Source organism: Lolium perenne, chromosome 4 (assembly GCF_019359855.2).
Source record: "Lolium perenne isolate Kyuss_39 chromosome 4, Kyuss_2.0, whole genome shotgun sequence".
In the NCBI taxonomy this organism is placed as follows: Eukaryota; Viridiplantae; Streptophyta; class Magnoliopsida; order Poales; family Poaceae; genus Lolium; species Lolium perenne.
The window spans coordinates 366,202,904-366,216,402 of NC_067247.2; the positions used below are offsets into that span (position 1 = coordinate 366,202,904).

At 47.6% G+C, this 13,499-nt stretch overlaps 3 protein-coding genes across 3 annotated transcripts; 2 read left to right on the plus strand and 1 right to left on the minus strand.

Annotated features, from left to right (window-relative positions):
* The first annotated feature begins 1,253 nt into the window (after window positions 1-1,253).
* Window positions 1,254-4,163, plus strand: LOC127296685 (uncharacterized). The gene is made up of 5 exons (XM_051326873.1): window positions 1,254-1,547; window positions 3,186-3,277; window positions 3,371-3,449; window positions 3,536-3,633; window positions 3,733-4,163. Exons 1-5 carry the CDS (start codon window positions 1,376-1,378, stop codon window positions 3,916-3,918), a joined length of 627 nt encoding a protein of 208 aa, XP_051182833.1. The 5' UTR covers window positions 1,254-1,375; the 3' UTR covers window positions 3,919-4,163.
* A 1,796-nt stretch (window positions 4,164-5,959) lies between these two features.
* Window positions 5,960-7,484, plus strand: LOC127296684 (zinc finger CCCH domain-containing protein 17). The gene has a single exon (XM_051326872.2). The coding sequence runs from the start codon at window positions 6,058-6,060 to the stop codon at window positions 7,408-7,410; it is 1,353 nt and encodes a 450-aa protein (XP_051182832.1). The 5' UTR covers window positions 5,960-6,057; the 3' UTR covers window positions 7,411-7,484.
* Window positions 7,485-8,470: 986 nt separating this feature from the next.
* Window positions 8,471-11,135, minus strand: LOC127296683 (mitochondrial import inner membrane translocase subunit TIM22-3-like). Its single transcript, XM_051326871.2, has 5 exons — window positions 10,875-11,135; window positions 10,614-10,678; window positions 10,441-10,513; window positions 10,308-10,361; window positions 8,471-8,962 (listed from the first exon to the last, which is right to left on the minus strand). The coding sequence occupies exons 1-5, from the start codon at window positions 11,029-11,031 to the stop codon at window positions 8,733-8,735; spliced, it is 579 nt and encodes a 192-aa protein (XP_051182831.1). The 5' UTR covers window positions 11,032-11,135; the 3' UTR covers window positions 8,471-8,732.
* Window positions 11,136-13,499: the final 2,364 nt, after the last annotated feature.

Sequence of the window (13,499 nt, forward strand, 5' to 3'; positions counted from 1 at the left end):
GCACATGATGCAGGTCGAATTAGTCAAAGCGAAATGAGCTTTAGCTGGTGAGGTTATGCCCATCAGCACGGTTAGGTCTCATGGACCCCGTTATCTGTCGGACCAAAGGTCGATCGACGACCATGGAAAAGTTGATGTTAAGATTTCATGATCACGGGCCATATATATGATAGATGGGTTCATACGAATCATACCTCGTGAGGGTCTAGTGGTCGTTGAATTTTTGTGTTTGGAGTCGAGTTGGTTGGTTCTCTGTTGCAAAGGTTCTAGTAAAAAATATTACTCTCTTCGAATCAAATTAATTTACTCAACTTTGTTTAGATATGGATGTATCTAGATAAGTTGAGTCAATTTATATATACCGGAGAAAGTAGTACTTCAAGATGCGTTGTTTTGGCTCGCACGTGCATATAGACCTATCATTGCAGTATATATTTTCAAAAATGCTAAAATATTTTGAAAAAATATTGTTTGTACATCCAAATATTCTATGTTTGTGCGCAAGTTTTTGGATTATTTTTCTTTGGTCCCATGTAATTGATAACTTGTTTGGTCTCTGTTGTATCTCTCCTCGATTTCATCAACAAGATTCCAAATATAAATCAACTTATACTTAGATAAAATTTGGTGATTTAAAATCTGAATACAAAAAAACACCGATGTTTCAGAAACCTAAGCTTGTGGGATTTTCTAGCAAGCAGAAAATGCCCTAGACTATTAGAATGCTCTGTGGTTTGTGCCGGTCACGACACACGAGGTGTTAACTAAGATTGGATGATTTCATCTATTCACAATGTAGTTACTTCCAATATTAACATTTTTTTACAATCAATATCATATATACTGAAGTATAAAAGAAACTATCAAATCTTGAAGTGTTCAAACTCTTTCTTCTTCCATAATATGATCTTGCATTTTTTTAAAGGTTGCCAAAGATAGGTACTAAACTATAGACTTGTAAATACCAATGAAGGTTATCCCATAATTTTAATTTGACCCGTAATGTCAAAGCTACCTGCAGAAATAACCGAACAACTTTGTCGATATCGCTAGGAAGGTGAGAGTATGATGATCATTGTCGAGAAGGTAGGAGCCGGGACAAATATTCGAGATAACCAGACTGGCATTTTTTTTTAGCATTCTAGGCTTCTTTTATTTTGTACTATGTGGACCGTCTATTTCTGATCCAGCGGTCCGAGATGGTGCGATCAGGGTTTCCACTTTCCACACCTGGTGCTTTGACGGTGGTATCCAGCGCCGCCGCCCAGCGTAGGTAGGTTTTCAGCTCTTGACCGAATCCCCGCCGTGAAAGCGCACTGCGCGCTCGCGAGCCCACCGAAACCCAGACGCACGGAGACCCAACCCTAGCCCGAAGATGGCAGTCCCTGGCGGCCGCAACGGCCTCGTTGACGACGACGACCTCGCCGAACACGCCGACGCCTTCGACGCCGCCTCCGACGACGAGGAGGCGCCGCTGCCTCCCCACCTCCGCGCCCTCGCCGACGCCGCCCAGACAGGCAACGTCGACGCCCTCCGCACCGCGCTCGGTAACTGCCTTACTGATTCCGCCCCATCCCCCTAAATTTCGATCCTCGTACGCTCCTAGGGTTCTACAGGATCATTTTATCGGAGCGGAACGCGCGTACTGTATAGATTGGTCCCTGTTCTTGTTTGTGCCGTCTACTTGTATGCCTGCTTATTTCGTGAAAGTTGTTTCGAACTCAAGTTGTAGTGCCACTGTATAGATTGGGATTCGCTGGCCAGATCTCTGCTTCACTTGGTGCGTCCGCGAAATTGCAGCTGTTTCAGACTTAAGTTCAGTGCCACTGTCTGAACTGATGGGTGTTCTGCACGCATCAGCTTGTATTTTACCTGAACTTTTCCTAGCACGAGTTTTGCATCGGATGATTGCGACGTATGGGTTCAGGTCCGCATCCGTGCTAGCCCTCTTCGTGCTTCCATCAGCGTAGTCACGCGGAAGGGAAGTCTTCACTTAGTCCAGTAGCAACATGAATGCGATTCTGTGTGTACAAGCACCAGATGGGCGTATTCCTTTTGTTAAGATAAGTTTATAATTATGCTGTTGAAATCTCCAACTGCTGCATGCCGTTTAGAGCCATTGGGGTAATGCTGTAGCCAAGGAAGCAACAGAATAAAGTTATTCTCAGAACAAAGAGTTCTGTTAAGTGTTTTCTCGTAATAAAACTATTCACTGTATGGCTATAGAGAAGAGGTTGCCTATCAGTTGGTTGTCTGAAATTAGCAAAGCATAAGCATTTTGAAAATCCATTCTTATGTCAAATACAAACTCGATTTCCTTTCCAGCCTACGAAATTTGAAGGGGTGGGAATCTGTTATCCTATTCTTCTTAACTGCACACTATGCTTGCTTGGCTGCCATCTTGTGTTCTTCTCCATGGATGCAATAAACCATCATTGAATTGCTTTCATGTTCAGAACAGTACTTTGTGGTGGTGGTGTTCTGGTTATCCTGAAACCTGCATGGATTTAACCTCCATTGTTTGAAAACGTCTATGTTTCTCGTCTTGTAGGATACTACCTCCGTTCCAATGAATAAGGCTTATTTTATTTTTGGAAAGTCAAATAATGTAAAGTTTGACCAAGTTTTTACAAAAAATATCAACATGCAAAATACAAAATCAATGTCGTTATATACATTGTGAAATATATTTTCACATGATATATATAAAATATCATATTTGTTGATAGATTTTTCAAAAACTGTAGTCAGACTTTACTTGGCTTGACTTTTCAAAAAAAAGCCTTATTCATTGGAATGGAGGGAGTATATACTAAACAGTTTAGTACTTCAGAAATTGAAAATGAGATAAGGGAGATGATACTGCGGGATAGAACTGTGTACAGTGGTTAGATGCTTGTGATTCCATGGTTTACGTCTATGTTTTCTCAAGTTTGTGTAGTGATTATTATAAGATCTTTGCACTGTAGGCCGCAATGACTGCATTGCTTCAAATTTGTTGCTAGTTTTTGCTTTACTTGTTTAAGACCTTACTTTACTTGTCAATGTCACTTGTTTCTAACGCGAGTGTTCTTTGGAAGTTTATTGCAAAGCGGAAAGCTGCAGCAGAAAATGACGTGCATTCATATGTGTTGGTCATCCATTGAGCTCCTTACTTAGAGTCTATTCTTATTATGTTTACACAGGTAACTATGTTGGCAGCATTGATGATCCAGTTGAAGATGGGGATACTGTTCTTCACCTGTCATGCTTATATGGCCATCTACCTTGCGTGCAGGTTTACATTATTACCTCGCATAGTTTTCTCCACATTTTTTAGACCTTTTTCTCCTCTGATTGTGGTGGTATCCAACTATGGTCATCTTGCCAGCTACTGCTGCAACGAGGAGCAAGCTTGGAGTGCAAAGATGAAGAAGGGGCAATTCCCCTCCATGATGCTTGTGCTGGAGGTATGCATTTTTCATCTGTGTCGAGCTTATTTTTCCTTTTTGCACTTTTGTATGTTCAGTATCTCTTATAGATTCTTTTTGTACAGGCTTCACTGAGATAGTTCAGTGCATTCTGAGTTTTGCTGCAAATACTGAAGGCTGTGTGATGCGAATGCTCAACACCGTTGATGCTGAAGGCGATACTGTAAACTCTCTAAGCTGATTGTTTCATCATTTGCTTACCGTATTTTACATCCATTTGCTATCCACATGGTCTATATATTTATTCATTTGCTCTGTGCAGCCACTTCACCATGCTGCCAGAGGGGAACATATGGACACCGTCAAGATTTTGCTTGAGGCTGGCGCATGCCCCAAGAAGGAGAATTCCTATGGTCAGGCACCCGCCGAGATGGCCGATCAAGATACTGAAGTCCGAGCCCTGTTAACTGCCAAGCAAGTTGAGGCCAGCGTACACATGTCGGACTGATGTATCTGTGGGAATCCTTAGCTGAAACCCTCTAATATGACTGCTTTGGTAAAAGGAGTGTTAGTATTAGTAGTATCTTAATACACAGCTTCATACCGTTGTGAGAATTGGGTTTCTGTTGTCTTGGAGAAATATGGAGTTGTGTGCAGAGACAACGGAGGAGTCAAGGAGATGACTATTTCCTTTGTCCTTGCTATTTATAATTTCGCCTTATATATCAAAAGCACTAAATCGAACTTGTGCCATGCTTCTTTATCTGCATGATGATTACACTTACTGTGAGGATTCAGGAGGAAATATTTCCTGAGACTGAATCGCTAAGTGCCACATGTTTACGACACGTTGATTCTGATGCTAGGCTATATGGTAGGATGAAATTATGTCTTCTTTTCTTCTTCCAAGATATGGTGGCTGGGGATGTATGCCGAAAACTTGTTTTTACAGACCCCGGTACCTACCGGAGTGATGCCAGACATGTGCTGACCAATTTTTACACAAAAAATGTGAAACATAATTGAAACAAAACTGAAACACTAATTGAAACATAACTGAAACACTAATAGTGACGTTAGCAATGATGTCATTAGTTTCACTTTTTGTCAGACTGTTTCACAATGTTTTTCATGTATCACTTTAGTTTCATAAAAGTTTCACTTGTGTTTCAATTATTAGTTTTATATTAGACAAATGTTAAAAGCCTCACCAATCTCCAAGCAGAGAGTGGATGGTGGATTGAACTCCTTTACCTACCGGCGCCGGTAAATTCGCCGCGTTGGGGTGTATGCGCGCTCAACATCGTACCCGAGGAAACATGTAAACATCTATTTTTCAACACAGTATACCGTTGTTGTTTTCAAAACTAAGTTTCTCTTTGGTTCGAAGGGGTTGCATATAGATTATTGGAGGATTCAAGTCCTTGGATTTTCTTTTCAATTTTGTTTGATTTGTAGGGTTAAATCACCAGCAGCGCTTGGCCCTCCTCTGCTTGAGCATGACTATCCAGTGTTCGATGTGCGCGTGCAGATTCAGATCCCGAAGGCTTTGTCTCTGTTGAAACAATCACCAACTGCAGCAACGTGGCCCCTAAGCCAGCTTCTTCCACTGATCCATTGCCCCGACGAGCAGGGATGAAGACGCATCGACGCTGGTGAGAGCGAAGGTCCCGACAAGAATGATGGATGGAGTGAATTGGCTGGATTAGGGAGTCTTTCGTCGGGCGAGCAGTTGAGAGCGCGGCAACCCTAGGAGCCCATTGTAGCCATCAGTTGGATCGAGAAGATAGGAAGAGGCAGGGCGGCTGCTTCATTAGAGTATCTTTAACTGATTCCTTATAATCGGTTAGAGGAGTAACTTTTTTTGGTTTTAATTCTCGAAACCACACCTAGCCGAACCCTCAAACAGTTAGAGGTGCATAAGTCCCGAAAAATGTTATCTAACAAGAGAATTTGTTTTCTACAAGGGGCATACCTAGTGCAAACATTTAGGGTTTGACGAAATGTATAAGGGAAATATAAATTTTAGAAAAATAAGTTTAGGGGTTCACTTAGAGTCCACACTTTTTAGAGGAGCAAATATACACTTCTAAAGGATACTCAGACTGTTTGCTTCTCTAAAATAAACTGCCTTTAGATCGGTCGGTTATTGTTGTGATCTCTATTGGCTTGGTTGTTTCGTGTTTGCTTGACCTTAGATAGACCATGAGCATAAGGACACAACAATCAGTGTACTAGCGTCCAACACTTGATTTTTACCTAGTAGCTCACCAACATGGCCGGCTGAACTGTTTAGCTCGTCAACCTTAACAAGCAAAGAAATACTACTTAGCTTGGTTCGTTACGAAATAGTATGAGCCAGCGCAAACGAGTCAACCAAACAAGCACTCATTAAACTGGCCAAAGCTTTGAACTTTATGTCCAGTCCTAGCTGCCATGTACACTAACACTACACTTGTAGTACTCCAAGTGTATTATTCGGAAAGTTGTGTAGTGGACAGTGTATCCCGCGTTCAGGTGTACTAGCACGAAGCGAAGTCGGACTCGGAGCAGTTTCCGATCTATAGAAGCAAACCCGTACGCCACCAGCGAACGAACGCGTATTCCCCTTCCATTCATAGATCGATCCCGATCGCCACCTTCCTCCATGGCGGCCGTGCAGCGCCTTCCCCTCCCGCCCGCCGCCTCTCCTCAGCTGAGCCGCGGCAACCCCGGTACTTCGCGCGACGCGCCGGCGCCCATCTGCCGCTACTGGAATTCCGGACACTGCAGCCGGAAACCCTGCCGGTTCCTCCACGGCGATCCGGCGGCGCCCGCCGCCCGCAAGAAGCGCAACAACACCTGGGTCAACACTTCCTCCCAAATCCCCACAACCACCAATGCCGCGGTTCCTTCGGTCCCGCCGCCGACGACGAGGAATCGCCACGCGGAGCAGGGCCGGCAGGTGCCGCCGCCTCCGAATCCGAAGCGCCACGCGGAGCAGGAAGAGCAGGCGCCGCCGCCTCCGAAGCGCGGCTGCCACGCCCAAGAACAAGAAGAACCCGGCGGCGGCGGCGGCGCGTGGTGCGCTGGCGACGGCATCCGCGGCGTGGCGCGGCTCGAGGGCCACGCCAAGGCGGTCACCGGCGTCGCGGTTCCGGAAGGGTCGGGCACGCTGTTCTCCGGCAGCCTGGACGGCACGGTGCGCGCCTGGGACTGTGGCACCGGGAAGTGCGTTCACGTCGCGCCGGCCCACGAAGGCGAGGTGGGCTGCCTGATCGCCATGGGCCCGTGGGTGCTCGTCGGGGTGCGCGGCGCCGTGAAGGCGCTCCAGACGGGGAGCGGCAAGGAACTCCGGCTGCGGCTGCCTGCCGGCGCACAGATTACCACCCTGCTCGCCGAGGATGACGAGCGCCTCTTCGCCGGCGCGGAGGACGGCGACATCTACATTTGGAGGCTGGACAGAGAGCGCCAGCGCTTCGACGAGGTTGCCGCACTCGCCGGCCACGAGGGGCAAGCCGTCGCGTCGCTCGCGCAGGGGAAGGGCGCGCTCTACTCAGGCTCGGCGGACGGCGGCATCAAGGTCTGGGACCTCGAGACCCGCCGGTGCATCTTCAGCTTCGCCGGCCACGTGTCTATGATCACCGCGCTGCTGTGCTGGGACCGGTTCCTGCTCTCCTCGTCCGACGACGGCACCGTGAAGGTCTGGAGATCGAAGCCAGATCACGGCGACGACGACCTCGAGCTCGAGGTGCACTACACTCACAAGGAAGAAGGCCAGCGAGTGGTCAGCATGGATGGGACGCACGACGCCAACAAGAAGCCCGTGCTGCTCGTCGCGCGCGGTGATGGCGTTGTCCGTGTCTACGACCTCCCATCATTCAAGAGAAGAGGGCAGATTCGCTGCGATGGCGAGGTCACGGCAATGTCGCTCAGGACACCCGGCATGGTCTTCACCGGAGATGAGTCCGGGGAGGTCAGGGTGGCTAAGTGGGTGCCGGCTGGCGGCTGCAGCAGCTGAAGCACAAGCCTGAATCTTTTAGTTGTACACCTCTGGTCAAGGAGTTGTGATCTGTAGCTTGACTCATCCATGACTGGCAGTTTTGGTAGCGAGCCAGTTCAGTTAGGATGTGTTCGGTTTTAGGATGAAGTGGAATGGAATGGAACCATTCCATTCCATTCCACTCCATTCCATTCCACTTCATACTTGCGTTCGGTTGAGGTGGCCGGGTGGCGGAGTCGGGCCGCGCCGGCGCGCTCTGGGCCGGAGCTGGTGGCGGCCAGGCGGGAGCAAGGAGAGAGAGAGGCTCGGGGCCGGAGCTGGTGGAGGCCGCCGTCGCGCCGCGCCCGGACGAGGCCGCCGTCTCCACGCTCGGACGAGGCCACCGTCCCCGCTCCGTCGCCGCCCGCGCCCGACGACCTCCGCGGCCGTGGCTGGTCGCATCCGCGCCGCCGCGCCTCGGGCCGTGGCCGGGCGGACTCGGCCGCCGCGCCTCCGGCCGTGCTCGAGGTGGCCGGCCTCCGGCCGCCGCGCCGTGCTCGAGATTGGGGCGGCGAGGGCGGCGAGGGCCGTCTCGCGTTGCTCCGGCCGGGAGAGAGAGAGGGGTTAGCACAGGGGAGAGAGAGGGATTAGCACGCAGATCGAGACATTCCACCTCATCCGGCCGATTTGCCCGGACGGGTGCGTTCCGCATCTGGGCGGAATATTCCCTTTCGAGGAACGGTTCCATTCCATCCTGTCCCTGAACCGAACGCGAGAATGGCTCCAAAGAATGGAATGGTTCCATTCCGTTCCACCTAATTCTACAACCGAACAGACCCTTAGTTCGCGAGACAGCCAGTTGCTCCTCAGCTTGTAAATTAAAACTGAAGATGCGATAACTGACATCGAAGTGTCACTATTTATTTGGCACAGACGACAGTTCAGTAAAGATGCTACGCAAAGAGAGCGGCGATTGACGTCCCGTGTGCACGAAAACATTAGATTTCCCCGCGAATCATTACGTTTCAGATTTTCAAAACACAACAAAACTTAATGTCATTTGGAGCACGAATCTAAAAGCAATTAAACAAAGCAAATCGAAGGGCAACCAAAGACATTTCTGTGCAAACATTTGCATTTGTCAACATAGTGCCCTAGTTGTCCTTTCTCATGTAGGCGAACACATGCAGTGGTTGCATAACAGCTAAAACGCCAAACCAAATTTACATAAATTTGGTCTTCAATGCCTGGAAGCAACTCTACCACGAAGTTGACGTGTCCTAAAGAAAAATTTACATATGCTAAGGAAACCGGTTTATCGAATATAGAGGATCTCTCTCTATATATATGTATGATGTTGTCTAGTGCTTAGGCTTTACTAGCATCTGGCAGCACGAAGATAAAGCATCTGAAGCATCAAGAATTGGTGGAAGCATGAAGGGCGGGAGAACACCACGTTTCTTGTGGGCAAAGGTCAAGGCGTTCCCGCCGAGCACGTGCGCCATCGCAGCCTGCTGCTTGTTCAGCCCCTCCATTATGCAGGAGAATGCTGCAAAGGTGGCGCAGCTCTGAAGCAATGCTTGAGGCGCTCCTGGATTAAGAGAAACAACCATGTAATGAAGTTATTTATGAGGGACTCTAAATCAATTTGGGACTCACATACATAAATGATCTCAATGTAGAGAAGTCCTATCTTGAAATATCATTTCAGTGTTCACGCATACCTATCTTCTTACAAGGCTAACTGGGTACATGTGCCATACAATTCCTTAAGACACTTGAATACTGAAATATAATGCAATTCGGTGATGACTGAACATATGTCCAGTAAAGCAACAGAGAAATGAAGTGTGAACTTACAAGATATGTGTTATGAATAACAATGTGTCTAACGTATCACAAGCTTAGCCTACTACTGAAGCATGAGCATTGAGCACAACATGAAACTGAATACCATGGTACATTTATGGTGCACGATTATATTAGCAACAGAAAGTTAAAGTATGCAAATCAGGCGCACGCGAGATGCATGAGCAATCCAGCTTAATTGAACCTTGCAACTGCACAAGCTGTGCAATCATGAGCTATAACTAGGACCCTCATGCAAGGGTCACCTATAACTAAGACCCTCATGCAGTCTTGCCCAGTGGCCGTGGGTACAAGACTTTGCTTATTTATCCTGATGGATAAGGTTGACTTGATTTTCTGAATTTCTTAGACACGATACATGTCGGCACTTAACTTTACTGAAAGTCTACGACTACTACAAGAAGGAAATCAGTAACTGCAGCTTTATTTCTCACGTTAGTCCTCTAAATAGACAGAACTTCAAATTAAATCAAGAACTGGAAGCACACCCAAATAGGCATTACAAAGTTCACCAATTACAAATGATTATCCTAATCTTAATGTTAATAAAGCAAGTGGTTTCACAAGGTGCTATCCAATAATCCATGCATCCAAATAACATTTACAATACCCCCATACCTGTAGCAATGACATACCACAACCTACCCTATATGATATATGAGAAAATGAGAATGCTCTATGAAATGCCTTCCCAATAAAGGACCCGATCGAAATACCTTGCTTACGTATCATTGGAAGGTGCATTAACATAAATACTGCCATAAGCAGATGCAGTACAAAGGTATGTAAACTATACAGACAGAGTATAAGTGGATTTACCAACACTAGCACTTCCACGCTGCTACATGTTTACAGAGATGATCTACTTAGGCAACCAAGTGGCACGTAATATGCATAGCAATCTGATCACCAAAAATTGAAGATAAAAAACAGAAAGAAAAAGTTCGCAACCACTGACCAAAAATATTCATGATGCTGCCCGATACCATGTAGCACTATAATAATTCCATATTAAAGATGTTAGAATAGTGGGCTGTGAAAATCAAGTCAGCTAAATGTAACTATACCCGGAAAGCTTAAAGCAAGGCCAGTACAGCACCCAGCAACGCCAGCATTAACAACTGCCAAAGGAACACGTCAATTCATGTCAAACATTAACCCCTGATTTAGACAGATAAAATGGTCAGATAAGAAATATACTATCATCTTTTCCACGCAGCTTTCTCAGCAAGCACACCACCAAACTCTGGACACCAGAGAGAACTGCAAAAGTCTAATCCAAGAATTTTCTATCACGAGTAAGCTGTCTGGAAAGGGGTAGCACAGTTTCCCTGCGATAATAAATATTCATACAAGCAAGATGCACATATAACCTTAGCAGAAGACCCTGCATTGTTTAATGAGCCCTTGAAGCCCTTCTTAGTAAACAAACCTTGTCCTGGAAAAGTAGTTCAAGGAGACAAGTAATGTAAGTCATGAACTGGAGACACCAAGGCAAAGAAAATTCGAGATGCCCTTAGGAACTGAACTCCAAAAATAGATAAAAGTCGAGACAGCAACATCAGGGATGATGAATTCAGCGGTGTAAATTAGAATAATCTAGGAAACGAAGACGACGGGTTGTGGAGAAATACCATATCCAACTACAGATCCGACGAATGCGCCACCGGCGAAGTCTCCCACGGAACGGAGGGCGCAGACGACTGGGGCGGCGGCAAGAGTCATCGGAGGCGCGCCTCCCTCGGCTCCGGTCACGTCGCCATCCGACTCGTTCTCGCGCTTCGCCGACATCTCTGTGAATGAACTCGTGGACAGGGGGCGGCGGACGTGAAGGTTCACCAGCGTGCTGAGAACGAAGCGGCGGGGCCGAAGGTAGAGAGAGGATGCAGTGGGCCCGTGGGAGTAAGAGCATTTTTTCTAGCCCTCCCAAACGGCTAAAAAAAGCTACTCCTACTGTAAAATGTACTCGAGAGAAAACAGTCCTATCCGGAGTAAAATTTTCTTTATCTGGCACCTCAGCCGCTCAGCCCAACCCTATAGGGAGGCAATGGGGGCGCTGGCTAACACCGCGGCCAACAAAATAGTTCACGACGGGACCACTAAAACTGCCGAAATGAGGGCTAGCTATGACTGAATCTATACTCCCTTTTAAATAAAAATATTGCCGACGTCACTCTATACGAGCAAATGCCGGATCTCATATGGGGGTTTCGAGTGGAGATTCTCTAAGAGATGGCTTTAAACTTTGGATGCGACGGGCATACGCGAGCCCGGGAATCTAGATCTCTAAGAACACCTAGTACTGGAATTCTCGGCCCATGTTAGGGTTTCATCCCTCTCCCACCCCCACTGCCAGTGCTAAGGTGAAAACGTTCACTTGAAAAAAATGACAAGCTAAAAAAATGTTAAATTGCAAACATGTGTTCCTGGAGTTGGATTTCGAGCAGTTTGTTCACCTAATCTTTTTTCTAGTGCAAAGTGTGAAACAGCCGAGACCCGTTTGGTACAAGTGTATTTGTTGGTTTTGTAGTGTATTTTTCTAGGTCAGCCCAGTAATAAACTCAAAAGCCCCCGACGTACCGATCAAGAAGTCGGGCTTGAACAGGATGAGCCTAGATACCCCCCCCCCCCCCCCCAAAAAACTCGCTGAATTGAAGTGGACTATAAACACGAGTACCCCTCGCATTTTGGAAAGCTTCAATCGCGGCGTTGAAATCCCTAGTTGGCTCGTGCTCTAGGAAAGGTAGAACGCTTGGTGTTTTCTGCCGATCCTGATAGATAATACTCTCCAAAACACATGGAAATTCTCCTGCCGAACGAGCCCTGAGGTGACCTGGTATGGAAAATGAGTTTGCGGTGGTATTCCGCACATTATCGACGTGGCCAATTGATACGTGCATTTTACATCATCATTATTGTCACATATATGTTTAGTTCTCATTGATATATCATATATGCCATCATACACCATTATTTATGCATTTTTAGATGATTTATGGGACTTTCCTACAAAGTCCCCTTCATTAGTATTTAATTACTGGGAGGCAGAAAACCTCCTTTTTCATTTTTTTTATTGTTTCAGGGACCTTCTGGACACCTAAAAATCGAGGAACTCATTTACCGGGAAATACATTTGTACACCCAAGCATGGGTGTGGGTGTTGCCCCAACCGTTTGATTCTTTGAGATTCGGAAAGGACAACAGGTGAGAGAAACATTTTTTAGCCAATTTCTCCAATTTTACACAACAATGCGTGGGTCCCAACAGAATAGTAAAAAATCCGCCCGGCACGCCTTTGACAGACAAGATTCCCGGGGCGACGAACCGCACCCAGTCCCTCACCTCCGGTTCTTCTCTCTCTCCCGTCACGCATCGGCTCTGGTTCTTCTCCACCATCCCAGCCTCCACTCCTTCCTTCCCTAGTTGCACCATGACTGAGTCTTCTCTCCGCAGCTGCAAGCCTGCAACGCATCTGGCCACCACTTTGGCTGCGGCTCGGTGGCGACGCCGACGGCGCACGGCGGCTGCTCGGTGGAAGGAGGGAGCGCCTTGGTGGCGGTGGAAGACATGTCGCAGCCGCAGATCGATATGAAGATGGACATTGCGGTGTTCCTCTCATCCTATGCCAGGCTTGCCTCCTCCCCCTCAAGCCCCCAATTTTCAAGGTGAGCTCTCCTCTCTCACCGGGATGAGGATCTGTTTGCCAAGACCCCAATTTTATCTGCAAAGGGTTCATGCAAGCTGAGATTTTTCTTGTCGCAGTGCGAGACGGCCGGTAACATCGTCTGTTCCTTCTGCCGCGGCGGCCATGGCGACACATGCAGCCGCGCGGACACCCGCTGCGGCGAGCTGGACGCCTTCGGCCTTCCTCGAAGCCGCCAAGGTGCGCTGCCGTACAGGCAGTTCGGGTGCGACCGTTACGTCGTCTACCACGGCGCCGCGGAGGGACGGGAGCACCAGCACGCGTGCCCCTGCGCACCCTGTTCCTTCCTCTCTCCTAAGTCCTGCCAACACCCATACCAGCCCGCACGGCCGCACCTATCGTTCTTCTGCAGCATCATCGCCTCCCCTCCTTCCTTTCTCCCGCCTACCTGCATTGCAGACCTCGCTTCTCAGTGTTGGAAATAATCTTGTCCTTGATCAAGCGTCAGTTAAATGTTTAAGTAGTTGCCTAATAGGATTATTAGGAGTCCAAGAGCTAGTAGGTTGTACGTGAGCTTCTAGTCTTGTGCTAGTCCGGCTGGGTTTCTTAGTCGTGT

Excerpts from the sequence above, each read along its gene's own strand:
- LOC127296685 (XM_051326873.1), top strand. The coding sequence starts at position 1,376 with ATGGCAGTCCCTGGCGGCCGCAACGGCCTCGTTGACGACGACGACCTC. Across the intron at positions 1,548-3,185 it reads CGCCCTCCGCACCGCGCTCG|GTAACTATGTTGGCAGCATT; the intron begins GTAACTGCCTTA and ends ATGTTTACACAG. Across the intron at positions 3,450-3,535 it reads CCATGATGCTTGTGCTGGAG|GCTTCACTGAGATAGTTCAG; the intron begins GTATGCATTTTT and ends CTTTTTGTACAG.
- LOC127296684 (XM_051326872.2), top strand. The coding sequence starts at position 6,058 with ATGGCGGCCGTGCAGCGCCTTCCCCTCCCGCCCGCCGCCTCTCCTCAG.
- LOC127296683 (XM_051326871.2), bottom strand. The coding sequence starts at position 11,031 with ATGTCGGCGAAGCGCGAGAACGAGTCGGATGGCGACGTGACCGGAGCC. Across the intron at positions 10,679-10,874 it reads CGGATCTGTAGTTGGATATG|GACAAGGTTTGTTTACTAAG; the intron begins GTATTTCTCCAC and ends CTACTTTTCCAG. Across the intron at positions 8,963-10,307 it reads CCTTGCTTTAAGCTTTCCGG|GAGCGCCTCAAGCATTGCTT; the intron begins GTATAGTTACAT and ends CTCTTAATCCAG.